This window comes from Phocoena sinus, chromosome 1, assembly GCF_008692025.1.
Source record: "Phocoena sinus isolate mPhoSin1 chromosome 1, mPhoSin1.pri, whole genome shotgun sequence".
Taxonomy (NCBI): Eukaryota; Metazoa; Chordata; class Mammalia; order Artiodactyla; family Phocoenidae; genus Phocoena; species Phocoena sinus.
In genome coordinates this window covers 35671410-35691910 of record NC_045763.1, presented here as the reverse complement: position 1 = coordinate 35691910, position 20501 = coordinate 35671410, and the positions used below count along the sequence as shown (strand labels likewise).

At 48.7% G+C, this 20501-nt stretch overlaps 1 protein-coding gene across 1 annotated transcript; it reads right to left on the bottom strand.

The window, feature by feature from the left end:
- Positions 1–1759: 1759 nt before the first annotated feature.
- On the bottom strand, positions 1760–15123 carry MPL (MPL proto-oncogene, thrombopoietin receptor). Its single transcript, XM_032650293.1, has 12 exons — positions 15045–15123; positions 14759–14891; positions 14240–14418; positions 13419–13717; positions 12856–13018; positions 12473–12599; positions 8090–8271; positions 7785–7927; positions 5717–5876; positions 5427–5523; positions 3272–3359; positions 1760–3057 (listed from the first exon to the last, which is right to left on the bottom strand). The coding sequence occupies exons 1-12, from the start codon at positions 15121–15123 to the stop codon at positions 2770–2772; spliced, it is 1938 nt and encodes a 645-aa protein (XP_032506184.1). The 3' UTR covers positions 1760–2769.
- Between the last annotated feature and the right edge of the window lie 5378 nt (positions 15124–20501).

The window sequence follows — 20501 nt, the reverse complement described above, 5'->3', positions numbered from 1 at the left end:
CAGGGGACGCGGGTTTGTGCCCCGGTCCAGGAAGATCCCACATGTCGCGGAGCGGCTGCGCCCGTGAGCCATGACCGCTGAGCCTGCGCGTCCGAAGCCTGTGCTCCGCGACGGGAGAGGCCACAACAGTGAGAGGCCTGCGTACCACAAAAAAAAAAAAAAAAAAAAAAAGATAACCCTGTAAACGCTGACTATTTACTATATGCATGGCATTGTGTTAACACCGTTAATCCTCACACGGGGAAATAGTAGAAGAGAACGAGATCAGTTCTGAAGGGTCAAGCTAAAGATTTAGAGGTAAGGAGTGAGCAAGGAGTGAGATGAACAGGAAGATCAATCTAGAGGCAACATACAGGTTGGATTTAGGGGGAGAGACTGGAGGCAGAGATATTAGGTAGAGGTAGGTAGTAATCGCTCAGTGGAGATGGAGAAGAGGAGGCCGAATTTAGGAAGTATAAGGGGTCAGGACGTGATGGCTGAATCCGTGTAAAGGTGGGAGGTTCAGTGGTTTGGATCTCAGTCCTAGTTTTGAGTCCCTAGGAGTAGAGTTGGAGCCTTGAACGTGGCTTGGGGAAGGAATTATGGAAAGTGAGTATACCGGATGTCATCCATTTGTCCCATCCAGGTCCACTCTTCATCCTCTACTCTGCCCTGTGCCCTGTGAGGCTGACTCATATGGCCTGCGTCAATGGACTCCCTTGGGCTCTGGTTTCTGTTTGTATTCCACCAATGGGAGGATGTTATGGGTTAAATTGTGTCTCTCTCCGCCAAAATTTATACGTTGCATACTTAAGCCCCAGTACTTCAGAGTGTGACCTTACTTGGAAATAGGGTCACTCCAGGTATAATTAGTTGACTTGAGGTCATTTAGGTGGGCCCTAATCCAGTATGACTGGTGTCCTTGTAAACTGGAAAAGTTTGGACACAGACACACACAGGGAGAATACCATGTGAAGATGAAAGCAGAGGTGTAGGTGATGCTTCTACAATCCAAACACTGAAGATTGCCAGGAAACCCCCAGAAGCTAGGGGAGAGGCATGGAACAGATTCTTCCTTACAGCTCTCAGAAGCAACCAACCCTGCTGACACCTTGAATTTCTAGCCTCCAGAACTAAGAGATAATAAACATCTGTTGTTTAAGCCACCAAGTTTGCAGTACTTTGTTAGGGCAGATGGAGGAGATCAGGAGATCAGAGAGTGAGGTTTGGGGGAAGGGGAGGGCAGACATGAGCTATTTGTTCCCCTGGCTCCGTCCCTGCCATATCCCCACAGGTTGGCTGTAGCTCTCTGCCACAGCTCCTGCCAGGCGGCCCTCTCTGTAGCTACTCTCTCCCTGTCTCATAACTACTCTCTCCCGTTACCCCTCGATGCCCAGGGTGGGGTGAGGTGGGTACCAGCTCCCAGCTGTTGTTAGCCCCGGGTTACTGCACTATTCCTTGATGGTGTTCCTAAATCCTGCCTCATCTTTATAAATATGCCCTTTATTAAACTCTCATCCAGATACCCAGACTGAGTGCGTCATCTATTTCTGCCAAGACCCTGACTGACACAGTGGGTATATTTGGAGTCAGCAAAAAATACTGTTTGTTTGAGAATTTGAATGGGTCAGGGGAATCCATAATCAGAATGGCTAAGCACATTTACTGCTGCATATGAATGGCAGAGAGGATGAGAGGCATGGAGTTAAGGCGACATTGTCCAGAAAGATTTCCTTCATTTAGAAAACATTTATTGAAGGCCTGCTACCATGCACCAAGCACTACTCCAGGTGCTGGGGGGTGGGGGTCGGAGGGAAGACAAATAAATCACAGCCCTTGCCCTCAAGGAGCTCACAATCTAGTAATAGAAGACAGACATGTAAACGGTTACTTGCATAAACCAGTACAGGTGCTGTAGTAGAGGTCTGGGCTGGAGATAAGAACTTTGGAATGGTCAGCATATAGGAAAGGCAATGAGAACCGATGGGATTGGAGACTGTTAAGAATGGACTCTTGAGGGACTGCAGTAATTAAGGAGTGGAAGAGATTCCAGGATAAGATTAGGAAGGAATAATTACCATAGTTTAGACATATCAAAACTTACTATGTCCTAGTTACTGTGCTTTACTTAGATTATCTCACTAAATGCTCTTTACAACTCTATGGGGTTCTGTTATTACCCCTGTTTTATAGATGAGAAAATTAAGGCTCAAAGACTTTCCTTGCTCAAGGCCATACAGCTAGCAAATGGGAAAGACAGGAATTGAACCCAGCTCTGACTCCAGAGCTTATGCTCTTAACTATTAGTATACTCAGAAAGGCCCGAGCAGAGCCAGGAGAGATGGTGACGTATGCAAGCCATGGAGGAGAGAATTTAAAGGAGAAATGAGTAGTCACCATGACAAATGACAACAGAGAGATCAAATGGATTGAGAATTAACAAAATCTGATTGGATCTTGTGATAAGAAAAATTTGAGGTGAGTTTTGCCTGAGTAGTTTCATTAGCGGAGTGGTAGTAGGGGAATGAATTGAAGTAGTCTGAGGAGCAAATGGGAGTCAGGAAGTGGAGACTCCTTTTCAAGGAGTTTGGCATTAAAGAGGAGAGAGAAAGGAGGTGAAATTTAGAGGGGCTTACTCAAATGAACCTTGTCCTGGATTTATGTCAGCAGCAGTACTGAAAGATCAGTGTTATGAAGCCCAGCTAGGAGGGTAGACAACCGGGAAGGATGTGAGGTCTGAGATGGTTGTGTTGTTGGGATGGGGTGGGTAGGGAAGTTCAGAAGGAAGGACTAGAGGGTTTGGATCTGTCCAGGGTACTGGGAGCGAGGGGCCTGCCAGCAGCTGAGTGGTAAGTAGGAATGGTTGGCGATGTGAGTGGTGCAGTAGGACCCTGTCTCAGCCATGCGTGGGCACACAGACAGGGGCATGGTCCCCAGGCAAGAAGGCTGCAATCCTCGGTAGTCCATCTGGGCCTGGGAGGAACATAGGGGCAAGGGAGTCTTCTCTGAGGACCTAGGTACAATTTCAAGGAGGCTGGGTTCCACTTCCTCACAGGCATCTGAGACTGCAGCCTTGGGCTGGGAGAGATGAGAGAGCGGGGGAAGGGGTCTGGATTAGAGCAGGTCCTGTGGGAGCAGGACCTGGATTGTGTAGAAAGGAGGGTTCGGCTGGAGGTAGGGCCCAGGGATGGTATGCTGGTGGGCAAGGGCCTTGGAAAAGTTGTGTGGTAGGGCAAGGATCCAGCTCCACACAGGGCTGGTGGTGGGTGATGGAGAGCAGGGGTGCACTCACCGGACTCAGGGCTGCAGTATCCCTAAGGTACTGGCCTAGGACCCGGTGCAGGTCTGGAACTGAGGGCCACAGGGCATGCCTCAGGCTCCTTGAGGAGAAGGAAGAGAAGGAGACTGAGTTGTGGGAGTGAGTTAGGAGGGGAGCCCTGAGGGGGGGCCGTGGGGGGAGGCAGTGAGGTGGGGGAGCAAGCTTGGAGAGGTAACAGTGTAGTCAAGGCGGTAAAGTAAGGTAGTGGAGCATAGGTGAAAAGGAAACCTCTGGTGGTGGAGGGAACTCAGCAGTACGGAGGTTCAAAAAAGGGATTTGAGTGTCCTCAAACACTCCTGCCTCAGGGCCTTTGCACTTCCTGTTCTTTCTGCCTGGAACACTTGATTTGTTCCCTCACTTCATTTAGGTTTCTGCTCAGACATCGTCCTGACAGAGAGGGCTTCCCTGACTGCCCTAAAATAGAACCACCTCCCTTCCCCATCCTGCTCTGCTTACTTTTCTTTATAGCACTTGACTTACTGTGTATTTATTAGATCCTTATATATATCACATAGACGAGAATGTAAACTCCATGAGAGCAAAGAGTTTGTCTATTTGCTCACTCCTGTAGCTCCAGGGTGTAGAACAGTGTCTGGCTCATAATAGGTTCTCAAGAAATTAGTTGAATGAATGAATGGAGAGAACCAATGGGGCTTTTATTAAGTTACTGGGGAAGGTGGTCTCTCCAGGAAGAACGTGGATTAAGGTATGTTGGGGGAACCTCCAATTCCTTAGGCTCATATTTCCACATGGAGGGACTTTAGCTGAACGACATTTCAGGCCTCTTCTGTGACCTCACTCGTATCTCTCCAGGGAAGGAGGAGTGATGTATCTGGTAAATTGGGGAAAAGGAACTGAGTACGCCTGGTTCAGCAGCATCACCTCCCTCTTCTCTCCCAACTTTTTTGTTGGAGCTGGCTACTTGCATAGAGGCTGCATTGCGGTCCTCTCATACATATGAGTGGATTAAAAGCTCAAAGACATGTTCAAGGAGAGATGCAGCACAGAAGAGGGGCATCTAATCTAGCCTAGGGTCATCTAAAGAGGCCACGTGCAGGAGTTACCTTCTGAGCTGAGTCTTTAAGAATCGAGAGATGTTACCAACTGAAGGACTAAGGTGGTATGGATTCTGTCCTTCATGTTTATAACTTCCAATGACATTTCTCCTCAGCCTTAGTCTCCCCACATCAACAAGTCATTCATTAATAACATTTATTTAAGTGTGTGCGATTTAGCAGGCCCTGTGCTATAGATTTAAGGATGACCAAGTAAAGCATAGGGAAGACAGATAAAGAAATGAATGCAGTAAAATGCTTCTGGTACTATGGAAGAAGTCTGCATTGGGGCACAAAGAAAGTAGCCAATAGGGGAAGGTCAGGAAAGGTTTCCTAGGAGTTGGGGAAGAAAGTTATTTATAGATAAATGGGTATTAGTCATCCAGGGAGGATATTCCTGGCAGACGGGACATTATGTGCAAAGGCACTGAGAAGTAGAATCTCTTGACTTGGGGAGGAAATCACCAACAGTCTGGCAAGGCTGATGCACATGGTGGGAGGGTGGAAATCCTGGCAGGGGCCAGATTTTGCACAGCCTTCCTTGTCATTCTAGCGTCTGGACTTTATCCTGGGGCGCTAATAATGTGACTTAAGGAGGCGGAGTGACAAGTTCACGTGTGCAGTTTTAGAAAGATTATTCTGATGGCTGTGTGAGGCTAGACTGGAGGGAGAAGGGTCTCCGTTTTGGTGAGTCAGGTAGTGCCTGTACCGCTAGAGAAAGAGGGCTGTTGTTTGAGCGAGCTTTATGAGGTGGAATGACCGGACCAGACTGGATAAGGGCGAGGGTGGCGCCTAAGTGTTCCGGCTTGGGTGACAGGGGGACAGTAGCCTTGTTACTGAGATGAGGAGTCAGAAGGTGGGCCTGTTTGGGGTGTCCCGTATAGTGGGTATGTTAGAGTGTAAGAAGGCAGTGCGACTCCCGGGGAAGACGCGCTGGGAGCAGCTGACGCCACAGGTGTGGATGTGGGACTGCCCGGAGAGCGGGTGACATAGAGTGACGCGGGGATGCTTCTTTAGAGGCCGCTGGCCTCGCCCGGACCACGGCCCCGTCTCCCGCCTGACCGGAGCTGTACCTGTAGTGAGCAGGAAACTGCCACCTCAGCAGCAGCAGGCCCAGGAGGGCGCTGACGCCCAGCACCAGGAGCAGAGCGGTCACCAAAAAGATCCAGGCTAATGGACAAAAGCAGTCAGATCTCGGGGGGCCACGCCTGGCAGGAGCCCCCCTCCCCGGCCCACCAGGCCCCACCCCTCGCCGCCCCGGGGCGCCGGGTAAGTCGGCTCGGCAGCGGCCCCGCCCCTCGCTGCGCCGGCGCCCCTCCGCTCGCGCAGGCGCTGACCGCCTTTGCTCTGGCTCGGCCCTCACCGGTCTCGGAGGCGGTTTCCACCCTCAGTGGGTCGGACCAGGCGCTCCAGGGCCCATGGAAGGTGGGGCCGTGGAGCCTGGCGCGCAACTGTACACGGTAGCGGGAGCGCGGGCGCAGCTCTAAGGTCTCTCCCTGGGCCCCGAGAGGCGGCTCTAGCACCTGCGCAGAGGAGAAGCGGGCGGGTGGTCAGGCTCCCGGTCCGGGTGGGCCGGCGTCGGGGCCTCTAGAACTCGGCATCTGACCGAAATCCTACCGCGTTGAGTCCCCGGGGATTTCCCCCAGAGAGCCTCGCTGGCAGAAAACGGTCATCCCGGCGGAAGCTGGCTGGAGAGAACACCAGGACAGAGAGCCTCGCCCTGCCTGCGGCCTCGCCCAGCCTGGCGCGGTACACCCACGTCCGTCACACAGACTCATCTACACAGAGTACTACTCATCCTGACACATATACATACGATAAACCGACAGAGATCTGGTACACACACAGTGACCAGGCACGCACCAGACCAGGTTGGCCGATGGAAACCCCGGACACGCTCAGATACTCGGAGCCACGTAGACCAGGCCACAAATAACATCCTCTGAGTAGAGGATGCCAGCACTGTGCTAGGTGCTGGGGGTACGAGGAGAGATTCCAAGCACAGGGAACAAGAATCGTGTGTCCAAGCAGGGAGACATTATTAACTTGATCAGTTAGCAAACATGAAGAGTAAGACACCCAAACGAGTAAATAGTTACAAGAAATAATGAGTGCAATAATAATGATATAAGTAAGGTACCACGGGAGCACCAAGAAGAGTGTAATGCTGCCTGAGTTGCTTGATTGGAGGTTACAGAGTGTTCTGTGTACTGAGAGCATGCATGGGCCGGCTGGATGGTCAAAGGTGAGGTTAAGCCAGCGGTAGTAGGGACATGAGACCGATTAGTACAATAAACTCAACTAATTTGTTGATAAATAGAGGGAAGGGAAAAGGGAGAAGAGTCAAAGATAATTCCAGACTCAGGTAACTGGGTAAGTGTTGGTGCCACTGTCAGAGACAAGGAACAGGAGAGGTAAGTCTGAGGAAGAAATGCTGTATGGTTCTATTTTATTAGTTCAACAACAGTCAGAAATTATGAGTGGTAATGTCAGAGTAGTGGTTTCCTTGGAGGGTCTGCGTATGTGACCTGTGGGCATGAGACGCTTCTGGGGTGCTAGAAGTAATCTCTGTCTTGATCTGGGTAATGGTTACATGGCTGTATACACATGTACAAATTAATCAGTGGTATATTTAAGATTTGTGTTACTTTATGTAACTTATACTTCAGTAAAAAAGTAAAATAAGTTTGGGGAAGAAGATGAGTTCAGTTTTAGATATACTGAGTCTGAAATGCCCTGGGGGCTTTTAGATAGAGCTGTCTGGTAAGAAGTTGTATATACATGTGGTGAATGAGAATAAAAGTAAAGAAAGAAACTAATATTTAATGAATATTGAGCACCTTCTATCTGCCAGGCAGTATGCTAAATATTTATATATTTAATTTTTACCGTAACTCTGGAAAGTACATAGCTTTATCCCCATTTCACCAATGAGGAAACTGAGACTTCAAAAATTTACATAATTCACCTATGGTATAGAAGTTCCTTTTCATATGGGTGTTGGAATGATAAGTTTGGGATGGTTAACGTATAGTCATTGAAACCACAGAGTTGAAGCACTCACTTAGGGAGAGCGTATATATTTATCTAGAGGAGAAAAGAGTCTAGGATGGGACTGTTGGAAGCACAACCTATTAAGGAAGTGTAGAAAGGAGGAGCCAGGAAAAGAGCGAGGAGGTTCAGTCAGAGAGGTGGTACGAGAATCAGGAGAGACTGATATCCCAAAAGCAAAGGAAGGAGAAAATTTTAAATAGGAGTAGTCAGCATGTCAGATGCCAAAGAGAGATTAAGACACCAGCTGAATCAGATAAAACATAGATAAACAAGCTCAGACGTGAATACACAGACACCTTCACTCCTGATAACAGATACAGTGAAACTCAGGGATACCCTGATTATGAGGTCTGGGGGCATTTGTTCCTTGACTGTACCTTCCAGTCCTGATGGCCTTCTCCTGTGTATCGGAGCTGATAGCAGGTCTCTTGTGCTGCCCAGGGTGATGGATGCTGCCATTCCAGTTCCAGCTGCCCACTGGAGACCTCCCTCCAGTGTAAGTTTGGAGTGGGAATGAGCACTACAGGGACGTCAGCAGGGACTGGCCTAAGCCCTTCTGTGCATGAGACATCATGTCACCAGGGCCACGGGTCAGGAGTATCAGAGTTGGTGATCCTGGGCATGGGGTCAGATATGGTAGAGGTGGGAACTATGTGGGAGGAGAAGGGGAGGAAGTTCTTACCAGCCTGATGGATCCAGAAAGGGGAGCCCAGGTAGCTGTGAATGGCACCCTGGGCTGTGGTCACCTCCACAAGGATGTGAATAGCACTGTCATTTCGTGACTTGAAGTGGCAGCGGGAGAACTGGGAGGGCTGTGATCCTGGATTTTTCTTCTGCTCTTCACACTTCTCCCAGATGGGGTCCCTACGAATCAGTCCCATAGAGTCATTGAATCAGGCTTGCCTCAGAGACTAATCCTCATATCCCCCATCCCACAGGGAACTGGATTATAATCTAACTTGTTCTTTGGATGGGCCTGCAGGGCTTTCTCTCCCGTGTCATAATGTTTGGTTTTCTGAGGTTTGTTTTGGTGTCCAGCCTCTTCTTAAGAAAAGAGCTAGATGAGATAGGAAAATAGCATATGGGCTATAGAGTTCAGGTCTTGGCTTATTGGTGTATAACTCTGGGCAAATTACTTGATTTATCTCTGCCTCAGTTTCCTCATTTGTGAAATAGGTTAATAATGCCTACTTTGAATGGTATTATTTCAGAGATTAAAGAGCTTTCATCTTTCTGGAGGAAAACATGTTTTTAACCTGTTCTCATCAGGCGGCCCTCTTAGTCACCTCTAAATGTTATTTTACTAATAGATTATTACGACAGCCTCCTACTGGCTTTTCTGCCTCCATTTCTGCCACTCCCTTCAGTTTACTCTCCACATAGCAACCAGATCCAAAATGTTGATCTGATAATGTCCAGAATATCTGACACATCTGTCCATTTATTTTGATCTTTACCCCCTGCTGCATTAGATGAAACCATTATCCGTTGCCTGGATTAAGGCAAATTTCTAACTGGTGATCCTGCTTCCACTCTTACTTCTTTTTAATTGCACAAAGAAACATCTTTTCGAAATGTAAATCATATCATGTCACTCTTTTGCTTAAAATCCTTCAAGGACTCCCCATCCCCCTTGGAATAAAATCCAAACTCCATACCAGAGCCTATAGGACTCCATACGGTTGAGTTCCTCCCTCCCTCCCCATTCTCCTCCCTCCCTCCCCATTCTCATCTCCTACAATTCTCACACCAGTTTACCACCCTTCATGCGCACAGGCCTTCTCTCTGTGCAGCAGACGTACCAGGTGAACTGTCTTTGCAGCTCACCTTGCCCTGGGTTGCCCTGCCTCTAGATCTCACGTGACTCACTTCTTCTTGCCACTTGGATCTCAGCTCACCTGTCACGTCCTTGGCAAGCCTTTCTCCGACCACTCAGGTGAAATTAGCACCCCTCCCCCACCCTCCCACTTAGTCTCTATCATATAACCTTGTTCCTTTATTTCTTTACTTGTTTCTCACCCCCTTTTCCCTTCTCCCGACTAAAATGGAAGCCGCAACAATGCCGGAAGCTTTTCTGTTTTGTCACTCTATCCCCAGTGCCTGGAACATAGTCGCCTTCGATAATTGTTTATTGAACAAATAAATCCTGTCTCCTTCCTGATTATAACCCCTAAATGGGTAGCTATTACTAAAATTATTTATCATTTTATATATTTTTATGTTTACTGACTTATTCAACAAATAATTGATACTATGTGCCAGGCACTGTGATAGGCCCTATGAATACACAGAGGAATAATTTTCAAGGACCTGTCATTTCAATGGGAAAGGTAGAAAAACAAACAGATGATATTTTTCTGTGATGTGCACGGGCTGGCTTGGGAATATCAAGGAGGATCATCTAACCCAGATGGGGAGGGTCAGAGGATAGTTCCCGTACAAGGCAGTGCTTAGACTGAGTCCTGGACTCTAAACAGGACAGGCAAAGGGGACAGACAGACATCCCAGGCACACGCTTGTGCACAGATAAGAGATATGGTACTCTGGGGGAAATTCTCAGTGGTGCAGAATGCTTTTAGCATAGAGGGTCTGGTGGGGAGTGGTAAATGTGAGCAGACCAAGGTCATGGATGGCGTTATTGCCTTTCTAAGGAGTGTAAACTTAATCTTGCAGTAATGATGGAGACACTTAAAGATTTTAAACAGGAATTGTCATCATTAGCTTTGTACTTTAGGAAAGTCACTCTAACTGCAGTTTGTAAGAGAGGACTTGTGAGGGTGCACTAGGCAGAGAAATTTATTAGGACAATGTTATGGTATTTTACATGCAGAGTTGTGAGGATCTGAAAGTAGGGTTGTGGTAGTTGGGGTAGAGGGAAATAGATGGATTCAAGGGATACTGTACAGGTAGAAATGACAAGCGTTTCTGATTGGATATGGAGGGTGTAGAAATGGCAGAAATTCAGGGTGGAAAACTGATTTGATAGCAGGATGGACAAGAAGAGGAGGAGCAGGTTTTGGTAGGGAATATGTGAATTCGGTTTTGCCACCTTTTGATCCATCCATGGCCCCTCCATACTATGGAAATCTGTGCAGTTATTAAAAAGAATGAGTTACATCTTTTTGTAATGATCTCCAAGACATATTTTTAAGTAAAAAGGTAAGTTACTAAATCATACATATAATGTGATCCAATTTATATTGAAAATTGAATATTGTGTATAGACATATGTAAATGCATATAAAATCTGGAAGAATACATTAAAACTGTTAATAGTGGTTTTTTTCATTATTCATTCATTCAACAATTTTTTTTTACTGAGCATCTACTGTATTCCAGGCACCGTGTGAGTTGAGAACATATTGGTGAGTAAAAGCAGACACTGACTTTGTCCTCATGGATCATGTCTAGTCAAGATCAGCCTTTCTCAGCTGGAGCTCTGAGACAGAATTTTGTCATCAATCAAATAACCATGGGACTTCCCTGATGGCACAGTGGTTAAGAATCTGCCTGCCGATGCAGGGGACACGTGTTCGATCCCTGGTCCAGGAAGATCCCACATGCAGCAGAGTAACTAAGCCCACGAGCCACAACTACTGAGCCCATGTGCCGCAACTACTGAAGCCCGCGCGCCTAGAGCCCGTGTTCTGCAACAAGAGAAGCCACTGCAATGAGAAGCCCTCATACTGCAACAAAGAGTAGCCCCCACTCACCGCAACTAGAGAAAGCCTGCACACAGCAACGAAGACCCAACGCAGCCAAAAGAAAAAAACTATGTGAGGTATCAATGTAAAATTGTAACTATCATAAGTATTTAAGAAGGAGAGGTAGGTGGTACAACAAGGATGTATAATAGTGCCATTGGACCTAAGGAGGAAGGTCAGGGGAGGGCTCCCTGAGGAGGTGACATTTGAGTTGAGATCTGAAGGATAAATAAAGGTTAAGTAAAGATAGGAGAGTTGGGTAAACAGCATGTGCAAAGATCCAGAGGCAGGAGGGGACATGGCAGGTAGGGAGGAACAAAAATAGGCCAGTACTGGAGCACAGAGCACAGAAGGCAGCATAGTACAAGATGAAACTGAAGGCATTGGTGGGGGCTGAGCCTTTTAGAACTTTACACGGCCACAGTAGTGTTCTCTTCTTTGTCCTAAGATCAATGGAAGCTGTGGACCTTGGAAGAGTTTTAAGCAGAGGATGTTGTATTTATTTTTGCACTTTTATTTCTTTATTTATTTTTAAAGATTTCTTTTGATGTGGGCCGTTTTTAAAGTCTTTATTGAATTTGTTACAATACTGCTTCTGTTTTATGTTTTGGTTTTTTTGGCCGCGAGGCATGTGGGATCTTAGCTCCCCGACCAGGGATCGAACCTGCACCCCCTACATTGGAAGGCGAAGTCTTAACCGCTGGACTGCCAGGGCAGTCCCTATGTTTTGCACTTTTAAAAACTCACTCCAGCTCCTGTGTGGAGAATGTTTTGGAGGATCCAAGAAGCGATCAGTTAATAAGACTTCTCAATAGCCTAAGTGAGAGATGATGATGGCTTGTACTAGGATGATGGCAGTGAAGAAGAAAAGTGGACAGATTCTAGAGATGTTTAACAGGTAAAATCAGTAAGACTTGGTTATATACTTGATATGAAGGAAGTGACAGATCAGTGAGGTGTTTGGTGGAAATTCTTGAAGGCCAGGTGAAGTTTTGATTGGATCTGATAGATAGTGAAAAGCTGCAGTACATATCTGAGTAGGGAAAGGCCACGCAAAGTTTGAGTTTAACAAAAGTCAGTCTGTCAGCAGCATGGGGGGTAAATCGGAGGTAGATGAGAATGTAGGCTGTTGGAATGGTCCAGGTGACATGATTAAAGCTGCATGAAACCAAGGCATTCCCAGCGAGTATGAAGAGAGGTTGAAAAGATACAATACCCATTGGAGGATGAGAGCATGGAGGCTGTTTGGTTTGGCGGACAAGGGAGGGGAGTGAAGAGGACCAGGACAATCTCTCCCTTCTTTCTGCAACGTTGTGCTTCTCTCCCATGACATCAAGCTCAGTCAGCAGTTCAGTTCTCACCTGTCTCTGGGGCAGCACCATGCCCTGCTGTGGTAGAAGAAGCCTTGGGAGCTAGCATGGTCCTGTTGCTGCCACTGACAGGTAACATTCTTCAGGTCCAAGGTAAAGCATTGCAGTCCAATTTCCACTGGGGTCAGAGAAGGAAGTCCCATCAGAGCCCATGTGCTCCTACTCTATAGGGTGTCCAGATCATCTTTACACACGTAACTTGGAACATTTACTCCTATTCTGTCTTCTCTCCCTGAACATAGTTCATTCTGTCCAGTGGCAAGTTTGAGGTCATCAGGAAGGACCATGGTTTGAAGAGCTTCCATATCCGGCCCAGGCCTCTCTAGAGATCTTTTCTATCTCCTCCCCATCTCCCCATTCCTTTGTTGACTCACCTGCATCCCCAGGCAGGTCCACGGTCACAGGGAGGGACCAAGATCCCCAAGAGCCGCGGAGGGAGACCCCATCAGGTTGGCTGCGTAGCTGGAGCCAGTAGGAGTTACCAGGCTGGAGCCCTGAGATGAGGCAGCTTCCACCCTTCACTGTCAGAGATGGAGCCTTGGGAGAAGAATCCCAGCCTCAGAACTAGGTCTGCCTCTCAGCCAAGAGAGCCTCCACCTCTTATATTTGAAGCCCCACAACATGCCTATGGAGAGACACTCAGTTCTTCACTGGATAGATATGCACACAGACTGGGAGCCAGGTCAGTGGGTTTCAGGTGGAGTTCAGGGCTTTTTAGGGAAACCCCCATTAACTTGGAGGCCTGAAGCTCTCGATTTTGTTGGTATGAATGACCCAAAGTGGGAGATCCCTAAATAGACATGGCTCCTAATCAGAGCCTATACTAACTCTCTAAGGACCAACCCAGTCTGGAATCCCCAAAGTATGGCCTATCCTTTCTTGGGGGCAAAACTGTGGGTAGGAGATCAGGAGGCGGAGCAGAAGAAGGCCGGGATACTTCTCTAGTTGTGGGGGTCTGCTCGGGTACATCCTGTTGGGGCATCACGGGCTGAGCACATGGAGACTGGTCCGGAGCTGGGGCTAGGTTTGGTCTCCGCAGAGCTGGGCAGCAGGTTTCTGTGGACAGCAGCAGTGTGACTGTGGGACCAGTGGAGTTCCTTGGATCCTTAGGGCCATAGCGGAGTTCATGCCTCAGAAATTCACTGATTTCGGGAGCTGGGACCTCCCAGCTGATCTGAAGTTCCCCTGGCTGGCTCCCTCCCATGGCCTTGATGAGGCTGGGGGGACCTGGCAGGCCTGAAGGTGAGACAGGGCACGTGAGAACTCTTTGGGGGCCACAGTCTACAGCTCAACCCATGGACTGTGGAGAGGGGAGACTGGAGGCTGGATTGAGGGCAGCCCCTGGGGCGGGGCAGGGCAGGGAGGCTCCTTATCCTGTTCTCCTGTCCTCAGAACAGTGACCTCATTGCAGGTTTGTTAGGCTCAGTGCTCCTCAAGAGCAGGGATGTCTCTTCATCTGTGCATCCTTTTCACCTAGCACAGTGCCTGGCCCATGGTAGGTATTCTGTAACTGATGAATGAGTGAGTCAATGAATAGGTTAATGATGGGAAAGTCAGGATGTCTCTGGTGTGGAATGAAGTCTAGCTCTGGATGCTGAGGCTAAGAGGAATGAGAAGGGGGTCTTGAGGTGCCTCTGGGGGTCTGGTAGTGGGGGGACATCCACATCGTCTTGAAAGAGCACAGCTCGGTCTGATTCTAGGAGCTGGCCTGAGGGCAGCAAACAGGGGGGGCCAGGGTGACAGGAGGATGGTCCGTACCCACAGTATCCACAGAGAGCACCCGCTGGGTCAGATTCTGGTTCAGAAACACGTTCTTCACCCAGAGGTGCAGTTGAGAGAAGAGGCGAACTTCATCCTGGGCTGGAAACTGGCACACGTACCGGGTTCCAAAGGGCAGCACACGCTGGGAACTCAGGGGGCAGGCACGGGGCTTCTCCCTGTGGGCACAGGAGAAGTCCATCCTACCTACACGGCCACCTGTTCAGCCCTGAGGACCCAGGTCTGGGCCCAAACCCAAGTTCTATTTCCAATACTGCCATTTTTCTTCTCAGTGCCTGGGTGGGATTAGGGGTTATGTAGAGGGTGTGAGCTGGGTATATCCAAAGCACATCTGTTCATTAAGTGGCTACTTAGGGCATGTACTTGGAGGAGTCCTCTGATAGCGCCAAAGGCAGGGAAGCTACTGGAATGGGGCTCAGCTGTGGTATGTACAGGACAGATACAGGGGAGTGGTACATACATGGTACATATATATGATATATATGATGCAACACATACCCTGGGTAGGCATACAGCAGCTGATATATTTCACTGGGCGCTGCTTCTTCCTCATCCCAGAAGCAAGTGAGGTCCTCAAATGTTCGGGAGAAACAGTTCAGGGACTCTGAGTCCGAGGCCAGCAAGGAGGCATCTGAGGAATAGCTGGTGAGTTGGGCTCTGGGTCCTCCCCGGTGTGTTTGTGGGCAAGAGTCGGGGACCGATGGGAGTCTCCTACTTTGCACATCCCCCTCCCAGGGCTCCCTCTTCCTGGGTATAGGTGATCTCCACCCTCCACATACCTCACCTTGGCTGGTGACTTGTGCCAGGTTTTGGGGGGCCGGGAGGAGGCAGGAGATGACCACCAAGAGGGCCCAGGAGGGCATCTTCTCCGGCACTGTGTGCCTGCCTTAGCCCATCCTCCCTGCAGGAAGCCGGGCCCCAATCCCCTCCCGGGCCAGCCCCTCAGGTTCCTGTCAGATACAGCCCCACGTCCTGTCCCTGTCCCTGCCCCTGTGGGGCCCATCCAGACCACACTGGGGCCGGGGGCCAGGGGAGGGGGTGTGGGAGTGGGCAGGAGGGTAGGAGGAATTTGAAAGAGAGGATACAGACCTTTGGTGGGAGGGAGATGGGGGGGTTACATTTTTTTGACCATGTACCAAAAGCAGAGTAAGCCTCTATGTGTGTCCATGTTCACTGCTGTAGAAGGGTGTATTATGAGCATGGAGAGCAACATTTACTGAGTGCTACTTACAATGCTGCCATGTGTTAAGCACTTTGTATCTACTGACTCAGCTAACCCTCACAATAGTCTTATTATTTCCATTAGAGTGATGAGGAAACTGAGATGCAAATAAAGACTTGCCTAAGATGACACACCTCCTAAGAGGTAAAGCTCAGGACATCAAGCTTAAGACCCCAAGTGCTTAACAACCATACCAGTGCCGCTGGAAGGTGTAATTTGCCAAGAAATGACTGTCTGCCTTGCAACTGTGACAAAATGGTGGCTATTTCCACTTTAATAGGTTCTGTCACTTTGTGCACAAATAAACACGTTCTCCTTGGAACTACACAACACTCTCCACTGTGGGGACCCTCCACAGCTGCCTTTCATCCTTTGCTACTCAAAGCGTGGTCCATGGATCAGCAGCAAGAGCGTTCCCTGGGAGTGTCTTACAAAGGCAGACTCTTGGGCCCCGCCCCAGGCCTTCTAAAACAGAATCTGCGCTCGCTCTAAATTCCCAGGTGATGCGAATACATATTAAAGCTGGAGAAGCTCTGGTCTTCAGTACTTTCATCAGGTTGGCTCAGAATCAAGGGGTGGTTGGTCTCAGTCCTCCAGCTTGAGCTCATCTCCACATCAGTAGCGGAAGAGTGGGTGTGATCCCTTCTCTGTAGCCCAGGCCCCCTCCTGGGACTGCTCTGACTGGTAGCTTTTATGCCGATTCTCAGGAGCTTTGACTCTTGCAGGGCATGGGGCCAGTGTAGACCATATTAACTCCCACATTTAGCCCCTCTGGCTTCAGCTGGGGCTCCCCTTCCCGGCTTTACAGAGTTAGTATCCTCAATATCACTTTTCTCTCTTCCTCCTGAATTAATGCTACTAACAGAGAATTGTGGGAAGGGGTAGGAGGAGGGGCATGGAAACCTACAGCTCCCCTGTGAAGTCTTAGCTTCTCTCGCACCATTTCTCTGCAAGAAGTCCCTGAGGCTAGGTTTGTCCCGATTCCTGTTCGGTTCTCAAGTTCCAAGGACCAGCTTCCTTTGCCCAACGGGGGTGACTTTGGATGCCTCTCCCAGACCCCAATCAAGGGCCACCCAACCTCCGCCGGGTCAGGTGAGAGGGGAAACAACTCTAATGTTCATGCAGTCCCATGACTTTGATGCTGTGTATGTGCTGATGGCTTCAAAATATCTCTAGCTGCGACTCCCCCTCCTGGGGTCCAGATCTGGATCACCAATTGCCTACTTGGCATCTCTGCTTATGTGTCTAATGGGCATCTTATACTTAACGATGGCTAAAATAAAACTCTTGATTCTGGTTTCCACCCCTAAACCTGTTTTGTTTCCTCTAGTCTTACCCACACTGTAAGTGGCACCACCATCTACTCAGTTGATCAAACCAAAAACCTCAGTGCTCCTTGATTCCTGTCTTCCTCTTACCCTACATTCAATTCATTAGCAAGTCCTGCCAGATAGTCTTTCAAAATGCACCAACTTGCACCACCTCCACTGCTACCATCCTAGTCCGTCCAAGTCTGGATCACTGAGTAACTTCCTAACTAACTCCACTCTTAACCCCTCTGGCAGATCCTTCACAGAACGGGAGTGAGATGTTTAAAATGCAAATCAGATTTCTTCACTCCCCTGCTTAAAACCCCTAACGGTTTCCTACTGCACTTAGAATAAAATCCAAACACCTCCTAGAGGCACACAAGGTCCTGCCTGATCCGGTCCCTGCCTACTTAGATCCCATCTCCACCAGCCACAATAACCTCACTGTGTCTCTCATCTTAATCCTTCTCATGCTCAACCTTTCTGCAGTGCTGATACTCTCCTCCTTCCTTGTGTCACCTTCTCCCGGTTTCCTCCTGCTTCTGTAACGTTCCCTCCCAGTTTCTCTCTCTCTTTGCTCTTTCTCTTAAATGTTGGTGTTCCCCAGATGTCCTTGTTTCCCCCTTCATATTCCCCGAGTGGTCTCATGGCTTCAATTCCATCTATATACCAGTAACTCTCAATGTTTTATCACTCTTTTGAACTTCAAGTTCTCACTTACTTATTAGACATCTTGAGTTGTTGCTCCATGGGCACTTCAAGCTCACCGTGTCCCAAACAGAGCTATTCCTACCTCCCATGCACCCTATCGGATCTTCCCTTCCTATGTTTGCATCTCACCATAGGCGACCTGGGCGTGTAAGCTTGGAACCTGAACGTTATCCTCAAATTTTCATTCTCCCTCCACGCCTGCAGCCAGGTGTTACCAAGTCCTATGACCTGTACAGGGAGGCAGCATAATAGTGTTTAGGGGTGCAGGCCCACAAGACAAGGGGCTTCTTTACTACCATCAGAGAGTTGAGTTGGGGCCTTTCTGCTTCTGCGTGGAAGGACGACCAACTACCTGTCCCTGTCATTTCGCCATTTTTTTCTGCTTCCACACAGCTGGAAAGAGATGCCTTCCCCAATCCTTTGCTTTTTTAGAATATTAAACAGAGACTGGGATAGCCCTAGGGGAAAGGAGATCACTTAGATCTGCTACTCTCTGGTCAGGGGCCAATGGGTCCAGCCCAGGTCAGCAGGCCTAGGCTTTTCTGTTGGGATATAAGGCCAAAGCCCTGGCGTATCAAAGTCTGTATTTGATCTCTGTGCAGCTGCTGCTGAGAGAACTCAAGGGGTTGCTGGGTGCGGACTGGCTCAGGCAGTAGTGTGCTGTTGGACTGCTCTCTGGGGCTGGGGGATGGGAGCCCATTGGGTAGCATTTGCTGCTCTTTGTGGTATAAATACTCCCACGCGGCCAATTTCAAGCTACTAATGTGATATCCCTGAACAGTGAGTGGGAAGAGAATTGGGCTCTCAGGGGCCCATGCCTGTGCCCTTGCCCTCTCCCTCCCAATTTTCCCAGATTTCCCAACATCTGTCATTTTCTTCCAGTCAGAAAGCCCGGGAGAGGTAGCTCTGGGCACTTGGTTTCTCCATCTCCCCGTCTCTTTCCCAGCGTTGTCAAGCTTCTCTCCAGAACCATTGTTCCATTGACGCCTGGAGCAGTGTGTCAGAGCACTGTGGTTTCCCCACACCTTTTTCAGTGTTATGTTTGCTATTCCCATAGTTGACAAATGGTCTCTCCTTATTCAGTACTTTTTCTGAAGCTCAAATTTGCTTTTATTCTTTCCCTGCTTAAAATCCTTTTGTGATCCTTTGGACCAAGGCTCATCTCTCGATGCTAGAACTAAAGTCCTTAAACCTCTCATCTTCCTGTTCCTGGACTCTCTTCCTCATGACGCTCCCTTCACTCTTTCCCAAACCCTGCCACAGGCCCTGCTTCCTTGCTTCCCCAAGCACAGACCCCTCCAAACTCTCAGCCTGTTGGAGCTGTCTTTGTGATTCAAGTCATTACTTCTTGGGACTCTTATCCCCCAACTACATATAATGGGGAAAAAAGCCTCACTTAAAAAGAAAAATGCAATTTCACATTCCTTTCAGAGGCCTTGTAACTGTTTTGTGATCAGAAGCAACCTGGTGACACTTTGGGCATAGGAAGGAGTTAGAGAGCTAAATTTGCCAAATATGAAATTAATGAGAATTTTGGAGTGTATTGTGGTAACTCCAGAGAAAAAAGGAGGAGAGCTAGTAAGTGAAAGCAGCCTGAGGGAAAGAAATCTTCACCAGTGAGAAATTCCAGTAGAAGGACTGTTGGAGGAAAATTTCAGAACAGTGATGCTTAATACTCAGTTTTAAGTTTACTTCCTATTCTGTGAAAGCTTAGCTTCCCTAAAGCATCCCCAAACACTCAGTAGAGGCCTTCTGTAGCAAAACCCTATATTCATGGTATTTTAGGAACAAAGGGAGAAAGGTAATGATACCTGTGGAGTCAAGAGAGGATGGCAGCCACAGAAAGTGAGCAATCCAGTGATCAAGAATTTAGCCAGAGCAGGAATTCAGACTGAGGGGTGATCATGAGGATGTACCGGAGTCCTAGTCAAAACAGATGAGGGCGTGGACTCCCCAGAGGGTCGGAATAGGGACTGGGCTATTCTGATTGGATGTAAAGGGAAAAGGTGACACCAAAGCGTTGCAAGCCTTGGGGACATTTGGGTTACACACACACAATCTTTCCTTCCTCTGAGTCCCCCCAGGATTTTGTGCCCCTGTGAGGGTGCTTTTATACATAAACATCTGTGCACACCTCCCCCTTAGCAAGACAAGATGTGAACCCTGCCAAGAGGGGACTGTCATCTTAGCTCACTCATCCTGGGGTAAAAGTTGGGTGGGAGTGGGCCAGCCTCTTCCTCCCTGATTCCCTGTCCCACCAGCTACCATTAAAGAGCACTTGCTGGGCTTCCCTGGTGGCACAGTGGTTGAGAGTCTGCCTGGCGATGCAGGGGACACGGGTTCGTGCCCCGGTCCGGGAAGATCCCACATGCCATGGAGCGGCTGGGCCCGTGAGCCATGGCCGCTGAGCCTGCGCGTCCGGAGCCTGTGCTCCTCAACGCGAGAGGCCACGACAGTGAGAGGCCTGCGTACCGCAAAAAAAAAAAAAAAAAAAAAAAAAAAAAGAGTCCTTGCTATTTGCTAGCCATACGTTAATGCGTTGTCTCATTACATCCCAGGAGGACTCCATTCTGCGCCCTTGTTCTTACCTTACGGAAGAGAAAACGCAGGCTGAGATGGATTAACTGAGTTGTCCAAAGTCACTATTAAGGAGAACTGAGATTTGAATTCAGGTCTGTCTGACTCCAAAGCCTGTTCTTATAACTACTACATGGACACCTCTGACTAGGACTACTGTTTTCTCCACTTTATTCATTTATTTAACGTTATGTGCCTGGCACAGGGCCACCAGGCCAGAGTCTCTCCCACAGGATGAGGCTGGGTTCAAAACAGACATCAGGAGAGGTTTTATTCAAGTAAATGGGAAAAGGGTCCCTAGGTGCCCAGTAGCGACCCCAAGCGAGAGCTACAGGGGACCCAATTTGATAAGCCCTCTGTCCTCCTGACCTGCTGGGCTCTCTCTGACCCCTGAATCCATGTTTCCTGCTGAGGAAACATG

Coding starts and splice junctions, on each gene's coding strand:
- MPL (XM_032650293.1), bottom strand. CDS start 15,123: ATGCCCTCCTGGGCCCTCTTGGTGGTCATCTCCTGCCTCCTCCCGGCC. Junction 13,019..13,418: donor AGACCCCCACAACTAGAGAA/GTATCCCGGCCT, acceptor TCTTCTCCCAAG/GCTCCATCTCTGACAGTGAA. Junction 7,928..8,089: donor TTTCTGGATCCATCAGGCTG/GTAAGAACTTCC, acceptor ACGTCCCTGTAG/TGCTCATTCCCACTCCAAAC.